Source organism: Oenanthe melanoleuca, chromosome 2 (assembly GCF_029582105.1).
Source record: "Oenanthe melanoleuca isolate GR-GAL-2019-014 chromosome 2, OMel1.0, whole genome shotgun sequence".
Classification (NCBI taxonomy): domain Eukaryota; kingdom Metazoa; phylum Chordata; class Aves; order Passeriformes; family Muscicapidae; genus Oenanthe; species Oenanthe melanoleuca.
This window is the reverse complement of record NC_079335.1, coordinates 49,630,744-49,654,909: the sequence shown is the minus strand read 5'-3', so window position 1 is coordinate 49,654,909 and position 24,166 is coordinate 49,630,744. Positions and strand designations below refer to the sequence as shown.

The 24,166-nt window shown below is 36.1% G+C and overlaps 1 protein-coding gene across 1 annotated transcript in view; it reads left to right on the top strand.

Moving 5' to 3' along the window:
• LAMA1 (laminin subunit alpha 1) overlaps positions 1 to 24,166 on the top strand; it is a 97,614-nt gene that overhangs the window by 65,204 nt on the left and 8,244 nt on the right. The window contains exons 34-56 of the mRNA XM_056484109.1: positions 2,508 to 2,606; positions 3,960 to 4,071; positions 4,240 to 4,402; positions 6,738 to 6,948; positions 7,180 to 7,296; positions 7,394 to 7,557; positions 8,170 to 8,308; positions 9,514 to 9,607; positions 10,679 to 10,795; positions 12,238 to 12,420; positions 12,715 to 12,869; positions 14,784 to 14,927; positions 15,741 to 15,874; positions 16,036 to 16,186; positions 16,714 to 16,838; positions 18,112 to 18,262; positions 19,341 to 19,485; positions 20,093 to 20,234; positions 21,354 to 21,468; positions 21,652 to 21,822; positions 22,242 to 22,393; positions 22,878 to 23,063; positions 23,525 to 23,687. Of these exons, the coding sequence (XP_056340084.1) occupies positions 2,508 to 2,606; positions 3,960 to 4,071; positions 4,240 to 4,402; positions 6,738 to 6,948; positions 7,180 to 7,296; positions 7,394 to 7,557; positions 8,170 to 8,308; positions 9,514 to 9,607; positions 10,679 to 10,795; positions 12,238 to 12,420; positions 12,715 to 12,869; positions 14,784 to 14,927; positions 15,741 to 15,874; positions 16,036 to 16,186; positions 16,714 to 16,838; positions 18,112 to 18,262; positions 19,341 to 19,485; positions 20,093 to 20,234; positions 21,354 to 21,468; positions 21,652 to 21,822; positions 22,242 to 22,393; positions 22,878 to 23,063; positions 23,525 to 23,687 (3,333 nt within the window). The remainder of the gene's footprint in view (positions 1 to 2,507; positions 2,607 to 3,959; positions 4,072 to 4,239; positions 4,403 to 6,737; positions 6,949 to 7,179; positions 7,297 to 7,393; positions 7,558 to 8,169; positions 8,309 to 9,513; positions 9,608 to 10,678; positions 10,796 to 12,237; positions 12,421 to 12,714; positions 12,870 to 14,783; positions 14,928 to 15,740; positions 15,875 to 16,035; positions 16,187 to 16,713; positions 16,839 to 18,111; positions 18,263 to 19,340; positions 19,486 to 20,092; positions 20,235 to 21,353; positions 21,469 to 21,651; positions 21,823 to 22,241; positions 22,394 to 22,877; positions 23,064 to 23,524; positions 23,688 to 24,166) is intronic.

The following is a 24,166-nucleotide window of genomic DNA, read 5'->3' as shown; positions in this document are numbered from 1 at the left end:
GTTTCAGTTTATTTTCATTTGTTGCTCTGGCATTTAAATAAATGGATTAATATATTTTTCCATCAGCAACTGGATTTCTGAACATGCTGTATGTATGTGCTTCACCTAGATTATGTGCATTCTTAAATCTGGCCAGCAAGGGGATTAACTTTCAGTGGTGAAATAGAAACAGCAGACCAGGTCCTCTCCCTTTTTGGTCCCTTTGCTAAAGAGCTGCCAAGGCATAGATCTAGAGGCTGTTTCCCTGGAGTTCCTTGGGTCCTTCCCTGGGGTGGTAGGCTGCTTTTCTATTAGCAGTTTACTTTATTTTTGGCTGTGTGGCAGTCCAAGTGCTTTACTCTACCCTCTATCTCAGGACACTAAAGTCAGGTGGAATGTTTCAGTGTTGGACACTTTCAGACTGCTTGGGGCAAACTTCCCTTCAGCTCCCCCCCACTTAAAGCATGAAATACCACTTTGTGACTCTAGAAGGTCATTTATTGTTGCTGAGGAATAAGTTCATGTGGCCTCTGCACAAAAACAGAGATAAACAGGATCCTCCCTGCTTCATGACTACTAAAAATAAGTACATTTATTTGTAAGAGTCTTCTCAGCAATGGTCAAGCAGACAAGCTCTGAGTCAGAAACAAAGCTATCTTCTTTCTATTTCACCATATCACAAGAAAATCAAAATAATGTGAGTTGTTTTGTGCTGCCAAATTCATCAAACTAAGAGTTTGAATTATTATTTCTTCTATTTAAGATATAAGGCAGAATGAGTTCCACTCAGTGTACTTCTTCAAAATGTTAATTTTTGCAATAATTGATGGCAAACTTGATTAAATTACATGTATATGCTTCAGCAGAGGTACTTTTATCCTTCAATTTTAATTGCTAACCTTTTAGTTGGAAAGCTTGTTACGCTTCCCTTCCTTTATGTCCTAAGGCATAAGTGTACTGAACTATTGTAATACTTCAAGGATACAATTCACTTGCTTTCTATAATTAGTTTGTGTTTGTGTAGGAGCACCATCACCTTTTACTTGGAAACATTATTCATATGTAGTTTTTATTGAGCACTTTATTGCAAAGAAAAATAAAATCTTAAGTAAAAATAAGGGCAGTTTAAGTCTCTGCTTAGTTCTTAAGTTTAACTTTCTTAACTATGGTAAGTTTGTAGTAAGTTCACCTTAACAACTTAAGTAAGCTTCTACTTACTTGTTACTTTGGAAGTTTTAGTATATACATTTTTTCAATATTAAAATTAAATCAAAGCCAGATGTCACTTTCTTGAAAGTGGGGTGCTTAAAGTTATATAAAACTTCTTGTGACTCATGTCATTCCATTTATGGCAGGCCACAGTGTTTTTAAACAATTTAATAATTTTTCTCTGTTTGCAAGCAGGTATTCCCCTTTCCCTGGATATCTAATTTAATTCATATTATTTGCCTTATACCAAAGAAACTGTGGCTTGGGACAGAAAACCCCCAAGGTTATTTCTATGAATTACAGATCTTACCTGAAGGGCTGTCCCTTGCTCTCATGCTGGTAGCTCAGAACTCAAGTACTTCCTCTTTTCTGTACCTTTCTGTGGGTCTGATGGCAATGACAGCATTATCAAATCAGATTGTCAACACTCCTCATTGCTTCTGTACCTTCAGTCCGTTGGAAGACTTCAGTAGTTCTGTTTTTCTAGTTAAAGCTCCTGCATTACTCCTGATAAACCTAAACTTGGTTGCTGTCCTGTCCTGCTTTTTTGAACTAAGCTTTTAAAGAAACCTGCTGGGCTTTAAGGCTCCAGAGCTTTAGCTTTTTTTTTAAATTTCCATTTGACAGAAGGCTGTTGGATACTCTTGTGTACTACTTTTTGAAAAATTTGGATTTTACTTATACGTGTACGTGTGTGTATATATGTATAAAACTTATGGTGTAGCTTCCTTTGCATCTTTAGAGAAGTGGTATTCTGTTGCAGGCCTTGACTGTATCAAATATTATACACTTGGGTACAATGACCTATTTATTGCCATATAGAGCAGGTTTGAGGTGGCCTTGAGCCTACAATTCTTTCTCATTGACAAAGAGACCCACAGGACTGCTGTGGTCATCCTCCAGGGTCATCCTCACAGATACACCCTAGTGCAGCTGTTCTGGCAGGACCTGCTGCTGATAGGGAAGCAGCTATGGGACTGGGCTAAATATTTAATTTGAAGGGCCTTGGAACTCCTCAAAGTAGTTTATTTGGACTGCTCAGGCTCTGGTGAAATTGAGAATCAGGAATGCAGAGCTGCTGCTTCCTTCCTTTTTACTCAATTAAAAATACAGCATGGCTGAATTCATGCTTATTTAAGGAAATGGTACACTGTGTTGCATGACTGTATGTATGTAATTACTTTGTCATCTTGTGTGCTTTGAAAATCAGTCCTTTCAAACATATAAATAATGTAAATAGTGTGCATAGTTATTTTCTTCCCTCTTTTCTGGACCCACAACAAAGTCTTCAAATTACAGTGAGCTTCTATTTCTTATAGAGGTCTGTAGTTCCTAGAGAAGATACAACTTACTCATTAGATACAGCAGAAGAAAATCTTCTGAATTTATCAGGAGGAATTGATTACTTGCATGAAGAGGTAGGTGCTGGTTTCTTTATTCTTAGCCTATCTGGAGGAATCATTTGAGGTTTCATAGCATGATAGCTTAATGCCAGAAACTTGTTCAGAAATTATTTCCACAGAATCACTAGGTTGGAAGAGACCTTCAAGATCATTGAATCCAATCCATTCCCTAACACCTCAACTAAACCATGGCACCAAAGTGCCACGTCTAGTCTTTTTTTAAACACATCTAGGGATGGTGACTCCACAACCTCCCTGGGGAGACAATTCCAGTGTTTTATCACTCTTTCCATGAAAAATTTTTTCCTAATATCCAACCTATATTTCCCTTGGGACTGTGTACTCTTGTTCTGTCAGCTGCTGCTTGGAGAAAGAGACCAACCCCCACCTGACTGCAAACACCTTTCAGGGAGTTGTAGAGAGTGATAAGGTCACCCCTGAGTCTCCTTTTCTTCAGGCTAAATCTACAGAGTTCAGTGGAAGAACTTAGTCCATGCTGTAGTCTTCCTGAAAAGAGGAGTTAATTGCTTTGTGGAAATCTTCTGTAAACTGCAGTGGATTATGACACTGTATAGGAGATTTACATGGTTTCTGCTAAAGTTAAGGTTTTTTTTATGATACTTTATAGGAGATCTCCATAGTTTCTGCTAAAGGACATTTTTTTTGTACTGTGATCATTTAATGTCCTAAAACTGGAGAGAGCAAGTTACTTTCTTCTCATTGATTTTAATATGTGGAGGTTTTTAAAATTAAAGTTATGTCACAGCTGAGTATTCACCAAAAAATCCTTGATACCTGTAGTATTGTGTTTAAAATGATCTCAGGAGAAATAAATCTGTTAAAGTCTCACAGGAAAAGTAGACAACATTTGTATTCTTTATTCAGTCTTAGCAGAAGAATAATTGTAGATGGGAAATACACCATAATGCTTCAGCCATTCTCATTTGTTGACCATATGTTGTTTTCTGACCATGTACAGAGAATCTAACCAGGTGCTTCCACTGAGTGTTGATATTGTATTGATGTATCCAGAGCAGTGAATTTCTTAACAAACATTAGTTGTACCTAAAAAATTATATAATATTTACTTAGTTGAAGAAAGAGCTTTGCTAATTATGAGCTTACTGATTATAGAAATAATTGATAACTCTGTTCTGAAAGTATGGAACTTTAAAAACAGATAAGGCATCTACAAGCATGGAAGCATCAGAGATTTGTAAGCCAGTTAGATCTACCTTATCAAAAGGTGTTTCCTTAAATAAAGTATTCTCAATATTAAGAAAATAAGCATAAAAACCATAGACATGTGTCAGGAATTAATCAATGTTTTAGGAGAACTGTCAAATATCATCTCTGATTTTATTCTAGACAACTAGATTTTTGAAAAAAGCTCAGCAACTTGACACAATGACTCAGAAAACCAGGAATAAAAGTCAAGAACTGACTGGCTTTATTGACACAGTACATACAACCATCAAAGGTATCCTGTTTTTAAGATTTTTCCATTTCTTTTCAAAATTTAGTAAGGATATGTCCTTTGCAACTCTTAAAGTCCTATTCCTATGGGAAATGCTAGAGTTTGCACAGGGGATTCAAAGACGTCCTTTTTTTTAAATGGTATGACTAAATTGTTTACTCTCCTGCTCAGTACTTGCTGAAGTTGCTTTGTCACTAAATGAAACACTGGGCCTGGATCTGCCACTGTCAAATGCTGCATCTCAGAGCCTGCAGGATGAAATTTCTGCCCTTTTGGATGCACTGCGCAAGAAGGATTTTGTTCGACAGCACCATAATGCTGCCACAGTCCTCAAGTAAGCCTGCTCTACCAAAAGCTTTATTTCATGTATGTCTTGCCATGTCACACTGCTCTTCTGAAGAGGTACCTGAAGAAACATTTTGCCATATTAAGTGGTAGTGTGATAGTTAGCTCAGGTGGAGCTATGTGAACTTTGTTTTGGAGTTACATTATTTGGTGATACTTGGTCATCCTATGTGATACAAATCAATAATAAAGTCTTTTTAGAAGTCTGTAAAATCAGTAGTGATGCCTGTTGACTTGGATGTGATACAAAATTCCCTTGCAATAAATCAAAAGACTCGCTGATTTCTGATTCTTTCAGATCTGACCCTAATACACATCTCTGTGCTGATTTTGGCTGAAAACTGTCTCAGTCAATCACAAGCCCAGGAAATGTCAGGCCTGCTGAAGGACATGACAATTGATTTTCACTGGAATATGTAACACAAAGATCTGCAAATAAAACCTATGCATTTTTTAAAGCATTGTCAGCCATTGCTTAGGATTGTATTTTGTTGTCTTGATTTGTCCCCAGTTGAAGGATATTTTGAAATGGCTTTTATAGTCATTATTAGTGCTTTTACAAGATAAAAAAATTACATTTTAAAAGTCAGCAAGTTTTTTGTTGCACTTTCAGAAATACTAACTAGTGCCACAGCACACCAAAATCTGTAGGAATGATAACATTGGCTTCAAGGAACAAGGATTTAGACCAGAGTAGAATATTTCTGAAAATTTGATGTTTTATTAAGTGCTTTGGATTAAGCAGGATAGAATGTTTGTGTTGGTAGCATGTCTCATTTTGTTCAGCACGCTCTTCTGCTGAATATAGAAGTGTATAGAAACTATATAGACATGAAAATGAACCAGAAATGTACCATTTATTCTTATTAGGAATTTCAAATATGCTTCCAGATGTGTTGTTCCATAGTAAAAGAAGGTTCTGACTTTCAACATCAACAGCTTTTGAGTTGTTATAGAAGGTGTTTGCAAATTAACTTTTTCAATTATAGTGTCTGTAGCAATTTCTGAAAGCCTCTGATAAGGGTCCTTTGACAGACCGAAGAAGAGAGTTAATAAGTTCTGTAAGGTTGTTTGCTCTGCAGAATTTCTTAAGCAATGCAGCTGTAAATTCAAAAATTATTTAAATAAGCAGCTTGCTAGTCTGTATTTTAGGGAGTCGATTTTGCCACATGACTCACAGTGGACTGAGTTTGTGATAATGTACTTGAGGCAGCATTTGTAACTTAGGTCTCCACACATTTACCATGAAGGGCAAAGTCCCCAGACAATTTGAAAATACAACTTTTTTACTCTATGCTGAAACAGAAGCCATTATTGATTTGTAAAATGCTTTAGATCTTGTAACTTTTTTAAGGCTGTGGCTTCTGACTGAAGTCTGAAGTTTCAGACTGAAGTCTGAATTTTTAGTTTTAGGAAATACATGCAAATGCACATCTGCTGTTCAGTAAGAAAGTTGGAATTCATTTTGCTGTATAGAACTGTGAAATAAACTAGGTTTCTTTCACTTTGGCTAAAGATCTATGTGATATGCACTCAGATTAACAAGGACAAACATTTATGTAAAAATACCATTTCAGGAGTTGCAATGTTCAGCATATGTGCTGAAATGAAGAGAAACAAAGGAATAGACTTTCAGGATAATTTTCATTTCTGTTCCTTCAGTTCTGGAAAGTGTTCAAATGGAGATGCAAATACTCCCAATTGCTGAAGCAATTAACAACTGACAGATTTAGGAGAATTTAATATTTGCCAGATAATCTCTGTTAAAAATATATGATTAAAATGATTAAAAATATAAGTGCAGAGATTGTTCATTTCAGTGTTCATTTTAATAAGACTATTTATTTTTATTTGATATTTAAACTTTTCCAGACTCTTGGGTATATGTCTTTCAGTTTTGGTTACTTGTAACTTTCCAGTGCCAATCCTCATAAATGATGGTTTGATGCTACATTCAAAATATGAATCACTGCACTTAGGATATAGAGGCTCCCAGAGGAAAGTTTCACAGAGATTTTGATGTGGGGGGTTATGTCCCAAATTAGATCCAAACAAATGTGATTCATACTCTCCCCATTCCCCTCTAATCATTGCATGCAAAGTTTATGAACTGTGTTACTCTCCCCAGGCAGTCATCATTTTGTGTGGTAAGATGAATAACTAAACTACCATATGTATGCATGCTATTCTAGAAGAAAATGGCAGACTTTAGTAGGAAGATGAATGTAAATTAATTTCACATTACACTGTTTTCTCCTTAAGAAATCCATGCCTAAGTTTCTCCTTTGCTGTTTCTTTAATTTCTGATTTCTGTCCTTTTTCAGAGCTGCAGAAAAGTTGCTGACCCAGGTTCAGAAAGAGTATCTCAAACCCCAGCAGGAGCTTGCTGAGCTAAAAACAGATGCAAGCCAATTCTTATCAAAGCAGAACAGCAGACTGCAGGATGCCCAGGAGCTGGTGAACGAGGCACTCGCTGACATCAATGAGACCCATCGCTTGTTTCCTCTCATCTCCAGCAACCTGGCAGAGTTACATGTAAGACTGGACAGTCAGTGTTGCTGCATAAGAAGTATCAAATATGTGATTGTGTTTTAAAACTGATATTTTACATTTTTAAACATATTTAAATATTTTAAAATATATGATGCCTTAAAAATTTGAAGAAAACCCGACCCCTGTTTGAAAACTACAATGTTATGTATTATGTGAACTCATCAGTATAGCTGGCTTCTCAGCCTTCTATAAAACACCTGATTTATGCTGTAGGACAAAAAGCTAAAAATAAAGGAAGGTGAAGAAGTCTCAACCATGCTCATTAAAGAGGGGAAGGTGCTACTTAATGCTGCTGCTGCTCTTGCCCAAGATGTAAAGAACTCTACATTTGTAAGTCCTCAGGTTTTAACATCCTCTAAAAGACTCTAAAATTTGTTTTGCTAGTGAAACAAAAAAAGAAAATTGAAACTTTTTTTTTTTTTTGCAGAGTGCAGAAGCCCACCAGGATGGGTTGGTCCTGTGGAGCACCAAATTGCGACATCACGTGGATGAGCTGGTGATGCAGATGTCTGTGAGAGGAGTGCTTGACTTGGTGTACAGAGCTGAGGAACATGCCACCCAGTTCCAAAGACTTGCAGATGCACTAGAGAGGTGATAAACCCAAGAATTATGAAATTATGAGATTTACATTAGTGTCAGATTTGATATAAATAGGTAGAAGCCTAACTCACTAAACAAATTCCCTGCCCGTGTTTTGAAATCAGAAAATTTTGCTTGGAGTAACATTAAGCAATTCTTGGCTTCACCACAGCCAGGTAAATTCAATAAAGCAAAATTTAATATAAATTAGATTTCAGATGTTTATAATTTCCTCCTATATCCTGTATCTGTACTTAGTTTTGGAGTTTCAGATAGGGGCTTGTTTCTGTTCTGTTTAGGTGATACAATTTGTTTGTTCTAAGGGTCTTTATAAATTGAAAAAATTAACATAAGGAAAAGGGAACAAAATAGGAGGAAAAAAAAAGAGATGGAGTGGAGCAAAACAGAACAGCAACTAACAAAATAGAACTGGAAACTGGAAACCTTTTAACTGGTTCTTTGAGGTCAAAATAATGAATTGAAAGCCCCTTATGCAACATTGGGCAAGGTGTGCTCATTTTTTTCAGTGCTTCATGTATTCTGGAAAGATGTGCTTGTTGTAATTGAAGGAATGTAATTCATTGCTTGACTGAAAACAGAATTGCTTGTTCATTATCTATTTAGTGACCTTTCTAGGGTAAGAAACCTGACTCTGAATGCAACTGCTGCTCTTGACACTCACTCCAGCGTTAAAAGTGTGATTGAAAGAACAGAGAGTTTGGCAGATGATGCATCTAGAGTTATGAATGGCCCCTTGGATTTAGTAAGTATTAAAATTAGTACTTTAATTTATGTCTTTCCCCTTTTTATTTAGGAATATTTGTTCTAATTGTTTCTGCACTTGCTGGAAACTTGAGTTTTCTTGATGGAGACATATCCTTGATGGCAGCCTGTCCTACCAGCCAGTATGTACTGTATCCTGAGTCCCTACTCCAAGGCAGTAATGATACCACATTTCAAGTTCTGTTTACCTTGCTTTTCTCTCTGCCACAGTACCATTTTCCCTTTGTTTTGTTTGCTTTTTAGTGTCTAATGCATATTTAGCTGGCCTGGATTTGATTCTGTGAGGATTTATATCAGGCATCTGACATATATTCCCATAGAACTTAGATTCCCAGATCTCTAGTGCTCCCTTCCACCTTTGTAATTATTCAACAATCTCCTTATTTAACCCACCCCTCTTCCATTTCTATCTGGGTATTACCAACCACAGCTGCTTTGCTTAGTAGAGGACATTTGATAACAAATGTATGTTTGTGTCTCATCTACCTTCCCTCTGCCTTCAAAGATTATCAGATTGTTACTGAAACAATAGATTAGAAAGACTAAACTGGTTCCCAATCTGATCTTAACAGTTTCCTATAATTTTATTTTCCCCCCCTCACATCTCTTAGTCATGCACATTATACCTGCAGAATCAAATGTGTGATAATGCATTTCCATGACAGTGATCAAAATAGTGGACATGTTCTGTGAGCTTGTATGTTATTATGTAGCACTCTGTTTTATTAAAGCTTTCCATCGCATGAATCCTTCAAGGTGTTTTTCCAGGTTTTTTTCAGTTGGAGAAAGGTAAAAGAATGCTTCTAAGATTGTGATTTTGAAATATCTTACTTTAAAATGCTCATTGGTGGAAATTTTGAGTTAGGCTGGGAATTAGAATTTCCAAAGGACAAACTGAATCACTAGAAGTATTGAAACTAAAATTTAGTATGTTTTGTTTCATAATCATCTTTTTAAATTATTAAGTCTCAAAGACATTCAATGTCACATTCTTGAATAAAGGATAATGCCAACAGGGTAACAACTTGTATTTTTTTAAATGGATGCTTAATAAGATAATGAATAGAATATTTCATAAATAACAGGAATGTTCAATACCTTCATGTAAGTGTCGGCAAATACTTCGATGTTTTCAGTTGCATTTCTGTTTTTCATATGTGGTAACTTGATGTCTGTGTTTTTTAGCCAGATGATTCTTTCAGCCTTCTGGGAAAAGAAACTCTGCTGCTTAGCTCCAAATTTCAGAATGAAGCTAAAAATCTGAAGAAAAAAAATGATGGTCAGTTCTATAGAATTCACTTTTCTGCCTCTTTTTATTTTCACTGTTTTGTATTTTGTGCTGCTTTTTTGTGTAGCTTATTATTTCTTTAATGAACATAAGCTAAGGTAAATATATATCTATGGCTATGTACATATTTTCATGCAATTAAGATTAATGTTTTTATGGATTCTCATAGGATTTTCATTTTTTGGGTAATAATAAATTTTTTTTCCATAAATGTTTAAAAATTTGCCCTTCACTCTACCCCATTTACCTATAAGCAGTGCTTGCAATGGCTGTTTTTCCAAACTTTATGAATTAAATCATTAGTGATTGTGTATTAGACAAAGAAAAAGCATAATTTTTGAAAATCCCATTCATTTTTATGTAATAAATCATGAATGATACAGGTATGTAAGATGGCATGTTTAAATCCTAATCCTCTTTACTTTTTCCTGCTGGACAGCTGAAATACAAAAAAAAAAAAGCTGAAGTTCTTGTCTCCATAAATTCAAAAGTCTTTGTGTGGGAGCAGAAGCAAACCCTAAATTAAATTTTTGACAAAATTGGACAGGGAATGTTTCACAGAGATAAACTGTAACTGTAAAATGGGATTGTCTTGCAATACTAGTGGTTTAAGAATATGTATAAATTTTATGCAATTCAGATGGACAGAATTACCTTTTTTTTTAAAAAATTCCTTCTATTTTATATATTTTAATTTCTAAGGAGAGGATTCTGCAAATATCACAAATATATAGAAAAAAGCCACTTCTTTGGCTCCTGTTAAATAATATGATATGTGAAGAACATTGTAAAAATTATTAGAGTTCAGTGTCATGGAATAATTTTAATTTATAGCCTTTTCCTCACTATGTTTGTAGTCATTCAGTCTCATGAAATTGGCCCAAAAGGGTAGATTTGAACAGGACAGGAGCTTATCTATTTATACTGCATTCATTTTGCATTCCTGTTTGTAAAGTGCTCTTTCTATTGAAAAAAAAAGCTCCCTTGATGAGATAAATGAATACTTTGGGTTTGTGTGGGTTGTATGGTAATTGTTTATGCATATGTTATTTCTTTCAACAGGACTTCTATTTGGACTGAATGAGTTGAACAAAAAGGTAGAAAAGACTCAGGAAAGTACTAATAAAATTGGCAACCAACTTAATGATTCTCTGTTGACACTCAGAGCATTGCCTAACAGTAAGTGAAATTCATATTGACATTCTCCTTATTACAGAACTCCCTAGTACAATTGTAATAAAACCCTGTTCATTATCTGATTGCAGAGACCTAGCAATAAACTATACTGGAGACTTCATTTAGCCTTCTAAATATTTTACATTCTTTCCAGTAAACCCATTAAACATAATTGGGTTATAATATAAGGTCTGTAGTCTGATTCACATTTCACATTGCTGTAAATCAGGATGGGCTCTGATAGAAATGTAATTGCACTGATATGAAAGGAGAGCAAAGTTATATTTAATCCCCCATGCAGAGAAATTTACATATGGAACTCTGAGATTTCACTTTCTTTTCTGGCTTGTTTCAAAATTGTTTATGGTAACCTGCAAATTTCACAGTTTGCTTGTAAATCTTTTCCTGTTGTAAATGCTGACTTAATTTAATTTATTAAAATCTATTTTCTGTACTTTTCTAAAATGAAGGAATTCCTCTTTTCTCAGTCATTATTTTGAATAAAGGCAAGACCTAGAGTTCATGGAAACCAATAAAGAAAATTACTTTGAAGTTGTGAATAAGAGGGTCTGAAATACTATGCCAATCTTAATAATGTGTTTTAAGTTAGAAAACCACTGATAAAGACCTCTTACTAGGGTTGTTTGATTCTACTGTGAATCTGGATTAGAACGCCGAGTTCAAAGCCTAAAATACCCATTTTGCAATTCAGAGACCTAATTCAGGCTAAAGGGTAGAGGGAGTGATGATGTTACATTGGATATGAACTGCAGGATGCTATCTAATATAAAGCTGCACATTGAAAATTAAGTCATTAAAAATCACAGGAGTGTTCTCCTTAACTCACAGCTTAATATTCTTTGATTTCAGCTTTGTTGTCATGTTTCTTGAGGTTGTCTCTTTCTCTTTTTTCTTCCCTCTGGCCAGAGGTTTATGATAGCATTGCTCTCTATGTAGAGTGGTGAAGAAAGATCCTTGGAGGTCTAATTCAGGCCCTTTTTGCCAGCTGCAGCATCTTCCCACTATTGTGAGCAGAGGGTGTAAGAGGCAGGCTGAGATTGGGAGTGGTGCACTTGGTACACAGGTACTGGTGATGGTAGCCAAAAACAGAGGGTGAGCTAGGCCTTCTGCCTCACCAGCTTTGCATAGGATTCAAAACAAGTCTCATGAGTGCCTCTGGGTGCCAACACTCATTTAGGGAACTTAAACACTACGAGCATTCATACAAACTTCCTGATGCATTCATGCAAACTTCCTGATGAAACAGGCAAAATCAAGTTCCCTAGTGAAACAAAAATGCAATTCTTACTATGGCAGGAATGTAACAGACAGAATTCCTAGTATTATGACAGTGTTTGTAGCTGCAGTTACAAAGCCAGGCATTTGTTAGTCACAAGTATGTATGAAGGTTTTGAATGTGTTTTAACCTTGGAACTGTGTTTCAGATACCAGGAAATACATGCTTGAAGTGAAAGAGCTGGCTGTGTCTGCAAACACCAGTGCTGTGGTGGATTTAAGTCACTTTGGGGAGTTCAGTCAAAAGCTAATGAATACATCTTCTACATTGTCCCAAGTTAATGACTCTTTGAGGAAAACAAGTGAACTCATAACTGATTCATCAAAAGCTGGTAAGTTTGCTCTGTGGAAATGACACTGCTTGCAGAAGCAGTATTAATATTCAGTTTTAACAGGTATTAAATATGAGTCTGATGGACTGAGGGTTTATTTCTAATTCAGTAAAAATATGCTAACTTTTTTTAAAAGTTCTCTAGAGGATTCACATGGGATGTATATCCATTACTGATGTTAAAAGTTGCTGAAACCAAAATTATCACAAACTGGCTACCTTGGCTAAGTATTTTACCAATGTACAGTACATTTTGCTTTCACCCTGCCCCAACATTTCTTTTATGTTTTCACAGCATTCACAGCTGAAAAACAAGTTAAAGAAGTTGAAGCACAAGCAAGTCTTTTATTGGACAGGCTCAAACCTTTGAAAATGCTAGAGGAGAACCTGAACAGAAACCTGTCTGAAATTAAAGAACTTATCAGCCAGGCCCGCAAGCAGGCAGCATCTGTAAGTTCCATAATCCCAGACTTAAATGAATTTTCACTTTTAGCAGGGAGGTTCTTTGAGATAAGGAGCCTAAAATTTACCTTCAAGGTACCTGGTTGTTGTTGTTGTGGAGTCTCAGTGAAGTCCAAAGATCACTGTCTGATGCTAGAATCATACTGGCAGGGCTGTTGGTGCATTTTAAGGTTTTAGCATCAAGGTTCTTATTGCATTTGTGAGTTTGTCAGAACAGCTAGCTAGTAATTTATCTGCTGTTCCCTCCTGTTTCCTATAAAAATAATGAAACATAGTTTGTCAGAGAGCAGTCATGAGAGATTTTGATGAGAAAGAAACAAGTTGGGGGATGGTACTGCTATTCTCTTTAGTATGAGGTGTTAATTTTTGAGATTATTTGGAGATTGATGTGGGATGCCCCCATATAACATCAAGTACCATTATAAATTTTTGTCAAGAGTGTTGATTCTATCAATAGATTTGCCATCTTTGGCCTGTCATGTCTGTATGTTCTTTGCAAGAAGCAGCTGAGCATCCAGAGTACTTTATGACAGTGTATGTGTTTTTTAAATCTCTGCTTCTCCCTTAAAGACAGCAAAAGTGAATCAGCTGTACTATGGATCTCATTAGACTGTGAGAAAAATATGAAAATGACTTTGCAATGAGTAATTTTTGGTATGTCTTTGGCATAATTGTGGACATGTTATTGCAAGGGTTTGGGAGGTTTTTTTTTAAAATACAGAAGGCACTCAGTTCTTCCTGCAAATCTTCTTAATTATATGGTTATGGCTTCTCTGTCACAGTCTGCTGAAGCTTAATGAATCCATTGCAAAAAAAAAGAGAATGGTATTTTCTGAGGTGTCATAAGCCAGAGAGGTTCCTGGCAAGGTAAAAAGAAGTATTAGCAAAGTCCCTTTTTCCAATTTGAAGGGATTTGTTTTGTTTGGAGGGCATGGGAGTTAGGGTTTGATTGGATGTTTTTGGGGTTTTTTGGCAGGTGGTTTTTGTTTGGCTTTTTTTATGTTTTTTTGTGGGTTTGCTTTGTTTTTTGTTTATTTTTTTTTTTTTGCTATTTTTGTTTGTATTTTTGTGCATTTTTGTTTGGGTTTTTGTTTGATCTTTTTTGTTTGTTGGTTTGTTTGTAATTTTTTGCTATGCAAGAGAAACTATGTATCTGTGTCCAGATGAATGCATACACACACATGTGCTGTATGTATTTAGCAGTTGCATATATATTCTATGAAGTTAAAGGAATTAAGGCTTTTTTCTTGCTAAAATGAATTTTCTGTCATTATACTGCCAAGCTGTTCGAAATTTTGCTGCATTTAGCTTGGATTAATGTTTTTTCAGTTTACTAAACAGTAGTCTTAGGGGTATGACAACAGGAATATGATTTATTTAATCTTTAAAAAGTTGAACTTGTCATATATTCACAAATGTATTTTTTAGTATTGTGTAAACTGTTCATCTGAATAATCAGAATTGTTGGAGACGGTCTGCCTTCTTTATTTGTTTAAAAAAAATAAATTCTCTCCACATAGAGTAGAATTAGTTTCCTTTATTTTAAAACATTTTGAATTTCTGTATCTCTGTTTTCTGATATGACATGGCTTTTTTCTGATTTATGATCTTCTGACCCAAGACTTACTGTTACTTTCAGAGGTATTTGAATAGGTTATTTACTGATTCAAACCTCCTGAGTGAGTGCATTAAGACAGATTTAATTCTTTTCTATTCTGAATCTCTTTATCAAGATACCTACAAGATTGCAAAAATCTACCCCAGGCAGCAATACTTAGATTGCATGGAAAGATCTCAGCAAAAGGCTGTAATTTGTTGGTGAGAAGCTTGGTACATACTCCACAAATGAGTGCTGTGTACACTGAGACTTGTTTAGATCCTGTTTTCTTCTTTTCCCCCCAGATTAAAGTTGCAGTATCAGCAGACAGAGATTGCATTCGTGCCTATCAAGCCCAAATTGCATCCACAAATTACAACACCTTAACACTCAATGTGAAAACTGCTGAACCAGATAACCTCCTTTTCTACTTGGGTAGCAATGGAAAGGTAAGTTTCAGGTGTACATCTGCTGAAGGTGATGCTAGTCAAAAGTTTTAACTGACTTTGTAAAGTTTTAAAAGTTTTAAATACACTTCTTCTTACTTGATTTCAAACTAAGTAACCAAGTGGGGCCTCTTGTAGACAGATGTGTTCACTAGGGGTGGAAATATTATTGTGCCTTAGATGATTCCAGATATTTTCAGAGATAGAGAATAAAAGTACCAGATTCCTTAGCCATTGCCTCTTGGCCCTGTGATGAAACTCCCCATTCCTTTTCCTGTGTTGTGCATTAACCACATGGAGTGTAACACCCTCTGTGATACTTTCACATGCTGGAGTGTATCAAACTATTTGCTTGATAACACAGCTAAACATCTTGAAGCTGGCTCTCATGAGCGTGGTGCATCCATTCACTTGAAAGGGAATGTTACATTGCTGTCACATTGCTGTCCTCTTCATTCCCTCTGTAATCCCAATAAATGCACAGCTCTTAGTTCCTTGTGGCACACTATCGTGGGATAGTACTTTTCTACAGGCTGGTAAGTCATTCACATACACTCAGGATTGGTATTTCTAGACATCTGTGTATCTGTACATCTCCAGTTTACATATATATATATAATATAAAGAAAACATTCAGCTACATGCATATAACCTGAAGGACTTGTGTTTCAGTGTTTCATTTGAAGTGAGTGAAAAGCCTTTTTGCTAAAGGTCAACTCCTGTAATATGGGATGAATCTGGAAAGACTTTCTCCATGTTACTGGTGAAAATGCACATTTGATGCAAGTAATTAGAATAGGCTCTGCTGTTTTTCAGACAGATTTCCTGGCAGTGGAGATGCGACGTGGTAAGGTATCTCTTCTTTGGGATTTGGGCTCTGGATCAACAAGAGTGGAATATCCTGATTTTCAAATTGACAACAACAAATGGCACAGAATACATGCCACCAGGTAATTAAAATGAGAATGTCATAAGTGTTGTACACAAAGCATCCACTGAGTTTTTCAGTGATGAGATTTTTCTTGTCCTTAGAAAGGGAAGGCAATCATATGTATGTGTTGATTAGGCCTGGTGGTTTCTAAGACTATTTATTAGTATTTGTATTTGGCAGGTTTGGAAAAACAGGTACACTCAGCATAGAGGAAATGAACTCCAATCAGAAGCCTTCACCTAAATCTGGAACCTCTCCGGGGACAGCCAGCATACTGGATGTTAACAAGTCAACCCTAATGTTTATTGGAGGACTTGGAGGGCAAATCAAGGTTAAATTCTGAGATCAGCCTTCTGTTGATTGTTTTGAACATGTTTGAGAAATGCATTTGCATTAGAAGTAATTGCATTATTTGGTTACTTCTTCAAGAAATGCCAGGTAGTCTGGGTGTAAAGCAGAGATGCTGTAAGGGTCTTATAGTATCCTGAAGTTAATTTTTCCTGGAAATTTTTACATGAAGTTTTAACCAGGACTGTCTGTGTCTGCATGCACCATGTATAGACATTATAAAATGAATTTGGGTTTTGTTTGCTTCTTCCATAGTTTCTTTTAGTTTGCAATTGTTATTCATGCCATGAGGTATGTAAGTGGGTCAAGGACATAGTTATTTTCTTTTTTGATGTACTAATCTATTATTATTTGAATTATAATTGTTAATAGTTATACTAAAACGTTTTTTTCTTATTATGACTTATATCTAACAAAGTTCAAGGAAAACAACCAAGCAAAAATTTTGCTGCATAATTTTCAGAGTACTTAACATTAATTTGTATTCATGAAGTATTTCTTGTCTTATAGAAATCACCTGCTGTTAAGGTGACCCATTTTAAAGGGTGCCTAGGAGAGGCATCCTTGAATGGCAAATCTGTTGGTCTTTGGAACTACATAGAAAGAGAGGGCAAGTGCAATGGCTGTTTTGGAAGGTATTTTGTCTCATTCTTTTTTCTTTTTTTTTTTTTTTTTCTTTTTTTTAACAGGTTCAGAATAATTGACATTTGTAATGTTGTATTTTCATGTAAACTAAAAATAGAGAGCTCAGACAAATTGCAGTGTTTCTCTGATCATTAACTTACAGTTCTGAGCACATTAATCTGAATGTGTCAGTGGTGTCAAATAACTTATTTGTATGGAATTTCAATTTTTGAATCACTTTCTCAGAGGAGTTTTTTTGTTGCTCTCTATTTTGTGCATGGGAAGTAGAGACTACCAGTGAACCCCAAAATATTTTGGAATCTTTGCTTTCCAGAAAGACAAATTTATTCTTTCCTAGGGTAAGAAACACTGTAAAGCAGTCTTACAAAAAAATTGATAGCAAAACTGTAGCCACTGAGATTGTTACCTTTTGCATGCTATTTTTATGCTTAAGAAATAGAAAAGAAATATGCTTGTCCATATTCTCTTTGCAGAATATTTCATGCAGAAACAGCAGAGGGTGCTGTTTGATTGTGTGAGATATTTTTTACAAGTGCTGCAGGGAAAGAGGCTAATAGATCATGTATTGTAAGAGCAATTATGCAAAGCATTTTGAAAAATGGATGACATGTTTTAATTTAGAGGGTGAATGCTGTAACAATTATTTTTTCCCTTAGGAAATCATTGGGTTTGGCTTTTATTTTCATGCATAAGGGAAGAACACTTGTGTGCATCCTTCCCCATGGCTAAATCAGTGTTGTGAGGTTGTATAATGAAAATAGCCATTGGCTGGAATCCTTCAGTCATTAATTACATCAAGGTTCAAGTGTTTTCCCACACTTTATAAATTACTGCCTGGAGGCTGCACTGACTCAGCAGTACCTGGAGGGAGCCATCCAGAAAGATGGAGAGAGACTTTTTACAGGGGCATGGAGTGACAGGACAAGGGGGATGGATTCCAATTGAGAGAGAGTAGGTTTAGATTAGGTGTTAGAAGGAAACTCTTCACAGAGAGGATGGTGAGATGCTGGAACAGGTTGCCCAGAGAAGCTGTGGATGCCCCATTCCTGGAAGTGTTCAAGGCCAGGTTGGATGGGCTCTGAGCAACCTGGTCCGGTGGAAGGTGTCCCTGCCCATGGCAGGGGGTTGAATGGAATGGGCTTTAAGGTCCCTCCCAACCCAGACTATCCTATGATCTAACTTTTCTTATATTTTATATAAAAATTACTGGGAAAAATCAAATGTTCAGTTAACATTTTTTTTACTGGTTTTCTACTTCTGTAGCCCACAGGATGAGGACACTTCATTCCATTTTGATGGCAGTGGATACTCAGTGGTGGAGAAGGCACTCCGCTCAACAGTGACCCAGATAATAATATTTTTCAGTACCTTTTCACCAAATGGGCTTCTTCTGTATCTTGCTTCAAATGGCACTGTAAGAAAATTGATCAGAGCATATTACTACTTTGGTGTAGTTCATCTCCTGTGATTGACATCGTAAGCCAAAGGAATAAAGACAAGAATCCTAGAGGACAACTCATTAGAACAAATGTTCACCTAAACTAAGGGCAAAATTAAACAATGAAAATAATTCTTCACAGTTTATTTACATTTTAGAATAAAAATGAATTATTTTACACTAAAACTAATGGTTACTTAACTAAAGGATAGAAAAGGAAACAATAAGGGCAACAAGCTAGTTTTTTTCAGTTGGAGAAACCTTTTCAGAATGTAAAAATGTTTTGGAACTGAGCTTGCAGAAGGACAATATAATAATAAAAAAGCATATTGAGTTAAATCCATAAGATGGGAATTCAGTAAACTGAAACAAATTAAATAAAACTCCTGCAACAGCAATATAACCCAGACCCATCAGCAGGCCTTCATTGTCATGTCATGCAGTTTACTGCATTCTTAGATGGTGGTTTTATATTCCTGAAGGAAGGAAAAGCTTTGTTTGGGTACAGATTCTTTCAGAGTCACTGCATTATTCATTTGCTTTATATACTCACTGCCTGAATACATTGCACAATGATATCTGATTTAAGCTTTACAGTTCAGAAGGGGCATCTTTAATTCAATTCAGAAAGTCTTTTTTAATGTTTGAAGAAGGGCTTTGCTTCTTGCAGTAAAAGAATCATAGTGTTTGATCATTATGCTAACTATCAAATCAAATCAAATTACTTTTAACTTCATCCAAAATCAGGAAAATATGACTTTATTTACCCCTTCCTCTGCTGAGTAATCAAACGTCATAATGCATTTAAGTAAGAATAATAAGACAAAACAAAAATAAATCCTTCAGAGGTACTTGTAACTTAATTTTCCTAAATATAGTGAAGATGAGCATCTTGGGTCTAACAAATAGTCCAGGTGCAAGAGTTGCTAAATCTTTTCCACACAGTTGGCCAGTCCTGTCAGTGATGCGTTCTTCAGAAAGATTTTACTTAGAGGAATGTAATGTGTTAGTTTGTGATCTGTTTTTGTTTTGGGCTTTTTTTCCTTCCTCTCAGAGAGACTTCTTGTCCCTTGAGCTTGTTGATGGCAAAGTGAGGGTGACTGTTGATCTTGGTTCAGGACCCCTTGCTCTTACAACAGAAAATCGTTACAACAATGGGACGTGGTACAAAATCTCATTCAATCGGAATAAGAAGCAAGGTAGGCTACAGATTGAAAAATCTGGGTGTCTGCACATTTACAGGTACAAATATCTAAGACAGCTTCAGGGAACATCAAATTTGATCACTTCCAATGCAGTGTCTTTAGCAGCCACGTCTATGATACTTTGCTTTTAGAAGGACTACAGTTTAAATCTTGTACTTGGTTTAGCACATCTCATAAAGAGCAGGTAGTGTAGAAACACAAAAGTGCACAAGAAAATACCAATAGTCTTTAAAGACTGAGATTTTTGTCTGAGTCTGTAGGTGAGGGATCACGTTTTCTCTTATGCATTTTAATATTACATAGTACCACTGTTATCTGGGGTCCTGTGATTGGCAATAACACGTGTTCTCATAGCTAAAACATATTTTCAAATGTATCTATTTTCCTGTAGACTTCTCCAGATTTGGTTTTGGCAGAGAAGAATGAATGAGATTAATGGAGTAGCTGGAAGTACAATAAATTGCTTATTGTAAAAATAAGAAGATTGTCCATACATGTCCAAGTCAATGAATACATTTTCCTTTACTATGGACAAGATTGCCAGAAGGGAAGAATGTGTATTCATGTCCTTCTCCAGATCTTTACTTTCTTTTCTTTGCAGGAATTTTGGCAGTCATGGATGCATATAACCTTAATTATAAAGAAACCAAGCAAGGAGAATCTCCTGGGGTTGCCTCAGACCTGAACCGCTCTGATAAGGACCCAATCTTCATTGGTGGGCTGCCAAGATCAAGGGCTCTGAGGTAAAGTGTCTTACTTTTGTACCTTTATTAAGACTCTTGTAAGGTGAGGGAAGAACTTTTACACACTCTCATCTCCTCTGAAATTCAGAGAAAAAAGTGAATTCTGGAGTTTAGTTTATGGCCACATGTATCACATCTGTGCTTTGACTTCAAACTCTGATATGGTGCTTTCCACTGGTAGGTCTGATGCTGCAGTTCAGATCAGAATTAATTTTATTTTCTTCCTTCAAGGGTGATTTCCACCACAGCAGCTGCCACAGCAGCCCCCCCTGCTCTTTGGGGCAAGCATTCAGCACTGCTGTCTGCAATGATGCTCCTTTGATCTCTACCTGTGCGAGCCTTGAGTTTTCCAGATGGCATTTATGGGCAAAACTGTGCTTAAGGATAGAAGTTGTGCTGCAGAATTCCTGTAATTCAGTAACTTGGAACAGAGGAAAAACAACTGTGAACAGATCAACAGAAAACATTGAAAATATATATTTTATAGCATGTCTCTAGTTTATGGGTGTTTTTTGTATTGCATGTCTGTACTGAACTTGCAAAGTCACATTTCTTCCACTGGCTTCACTGTGGAAGGATAAATATGGAAAGAGAAAATCTAATTAAACTTTCTCTATGCTCTTGACAATAAGGTAAATTCTAGTACATTATTGGTCTCTGCACAGTCATTACAGACTGCAGACTCTTTAATCTTGGCTGGCATACCAGCCTGTACGGGATTATGGCAGGATAGCCTTAGATTTCTCAGCCTTAAACCAGGAACTAAATTAGGCATCTTCCAGACTTGAAAACTGAAAAATAAATGCTGCATAGTAGACAGCTGCTCTTACCCTTTTACACAATCCATTTTCTTTCAGCTGAAGATTCACCTTAAAGTTTTGGGAAATGACCTGACCTGGCAACACAGCATTACACACTTGTATGCTTTAATTTGGGCACAACATTATCTTGACTCTTTTTAAGACCAGATTTAGTATCTGAGAGTAAAACTTAAAGTACATCTCTTTTCACTTACAGCAGACCAACTGCATTCTTTAAAACAGATCTCTTAATTAGTCTTTTCTCCCAGGAGATTCCAAGTACTACTCCTTGGAAAGACAGCCTTGTTTTGTGTTTCAGGAAAGGTCTTAATAGTAGAATGTATGTGGGATGCATCAAGAATCTTGAAATATCTCGTTCCACCTTTGACTTGCTTAGAAATTCATATGGAGTAAGAAAAGGCTGTGTGTTGGAGGTAGGAGACTTTAAAGTTTTGTGATTTGATCTTTATTTTAATGGAATAGTGGTGTTTACTGTGAGTTGAAATAGATTTATCTTTGAAAATTCTAAGATAATCTAATATATATTTGATTTTTTTTTCTTACCTGACACTATGTAGGGATAAATTCAGTAATTATTTCTGTTCTTCAAAAAATAGCCTATTCACAGTGTGAGCATCATGAACAATGGATATATTGAGTTGGTACCTAAGTCCTTAAGCCCAGAGTCAGAATTGATGGCAACTTTTGCTACAAAGAACAGCAGTGGCATCATCCTTGCTGGACTCAGCAGGGGACTGGAAAAGCGACAACGAAGACAAGCACATTTGGCAAGTACTGAAAAGAAAGACCTTTTGGGGATTATTTTTGCCCTTTTTATTTTGTAAAATCAAGTCAGGTTGCTATATATATTGTTTGTCTGATGGATAGTTGGAGCTTCTAGAATCCAAAGAGAAAATCTTATTGTTTCCTGCTCTAAGAGAAGGAGTAGTGTGTGCATTAAAAAAAACCTCCTGCACTTTACCTAGAGGTATTTTGACCAGAGAAACATCCAACTTTTGTTTTTACTGTTAGAAGTCATTGCATTTTGAGAGGTGCCAATACAATTTCTACTAGTCTTTGAGTTTCATTAAAAAGTTTGCAACAAGGTTGGAGGTAAATTTTTCTCCTGTATATTCCATTTAAACACCAAATGAGTGTCTGAAAATTGAGCTACAGTTAAAAATTAATCCTCTGATTAAATCTACAGCCCTTCTTTTCCATCATGCTGATGGATGGTCATCTTGCAGTGCATGTTAATGCTGGAGATAGAACAAGTATTAGGAAAGTAGTTCTTCAGTCTGCTAATGGAACATACAGTGATGGGCAAGAACACTCTGTCATCCTAATTCGGAATAAGAGGTACATGTGACTGCAAAGAGTACTACCTGTTTAATTATTGTATGTTGTTGTCAGTTCACTGCACTCTCTGAGGAATTGCCTTTGCTAGCTTATTAGGTGGAATAATGGGGGCTCTGTTTTTTTTGCTGTCAGTGCAGATGTTCTGATTTACATGGTAATTTTATACAGCCACTGATAGAGGTGTAGCTAAAAGCTCTCAAAATCTCTAGAACAGCTTGGGGCACTTGAGTACAAGCATACTAAATAGTAATGGAAAAAAGATACACAGCTATCAAAATAATTCAGAAAGATATTTGACAAAACTTTACATTTTAAAAATCATTAAAAGTAGGGCATCCATTTTTAAGACATTGAAAGAATTATCAAAGTAATGGAATCCTTATTTACTAGAAGAGGTTGTTTTTGAGGCTGATAAGAATGCTTTTCATCTGAAAATGACTCTCTGAGACCTTGTTGAATGTTTTCCCTACTTTATCTTTTTCAGAATCATAACTGTACAGGTGGATGAAAGTAAACCTGCAGAATTGAGGCTTGGTTCAGCAGCAGAAAATAGCCCAATTAATATCTCCAACTTCTACGCTGGTGGCATTCCAGCAGGAGAGGGCATCTTAGGGCTAAAATTGGCTGGCTCTTTTCATGGCTGTATCAGCAACCTCATTTTTAACAAGGAGTAAGTCAGAAGGGTTACTGCCTTGTTTTGGAAAACCATGTATAGTAATTGTTAAATGTAGTTTGTGATATCTCCATGACACTTCCATTTGCCTGGTTTTTAACATAAGATATGCATGATACTATTATAACAGTGAGAAAATTGATATTACCCAGCTATATTTCTAAATGGTATTAAAAATGTCTTCAATGTTTATCTAGATGCTGCACAAATCACAGCTTTCTCTACTGCAATTTCATCTGCAGTGACACACAGAATGGTTTTCCAAAAATATTGTAGATTCATATTGATCTGTGGACAGATTATTTGCCACTTCTCAATCTGTTTGTCACAGATGCCACTTCTTTTCTTTCCTTGTCTCCTGATACTTCTGAAAGAGCTTGTAAAATACTCTCCTTCTGCTTTGGAAATAAGCAGAAATGAACCTCTTAAAATGTGTTGTTTGTTTTTTTTAAATATAGGCTTTTATATTTCACCACTTCCATGAAGTATGAACATGTGGATATGGACAGCTGCTTTCTGTCAGAGAAGCCTAAACCAGCTGTACAGCCATCAGACATTGTGATTCAACCTGAACTTCAGGCTCTACCAGTTCCCCTGAGACCTCTCACAGATACAAAAAAAGTACGTGTTGCAGCAAAGCTCTGTTGCCACCTCTTTTGTCCTTTCTTTGTGAAGAATTATCAAATTATAGACTGTATATTTGCTTCCTCTGCAGTATGGAATGGTTTAATGGATGTTGAAATTTGTGTTTCCTGTAGAAAAAGTGATACTAACCTTTGTAGCAGCCTGTTGGCCATTTGGAATGGAAATGTAGTTAGGTTTATCACTCTTCAGGCAGCAACAACATCAACAAAAAGTGGAATGATAATATCCCAACAGAAGTAACTGTTATCTTTAGTGTATTCCTGCAAACGGGACTCTGTGCCCAAATTTGCATTAGCTGTGCAGCTCTGCATTCACATTTTCCTGGTCACACACATGCAGTCTCTGCTCCATGTCAGAGAGGAGGCACAAACCACTTGAGAGACACAGTGTCTGAATGCAACTTGCATGGCACCTGTTTCCTCTCACACAGTCCTGTTCCCAAGAGAGAAGGCACA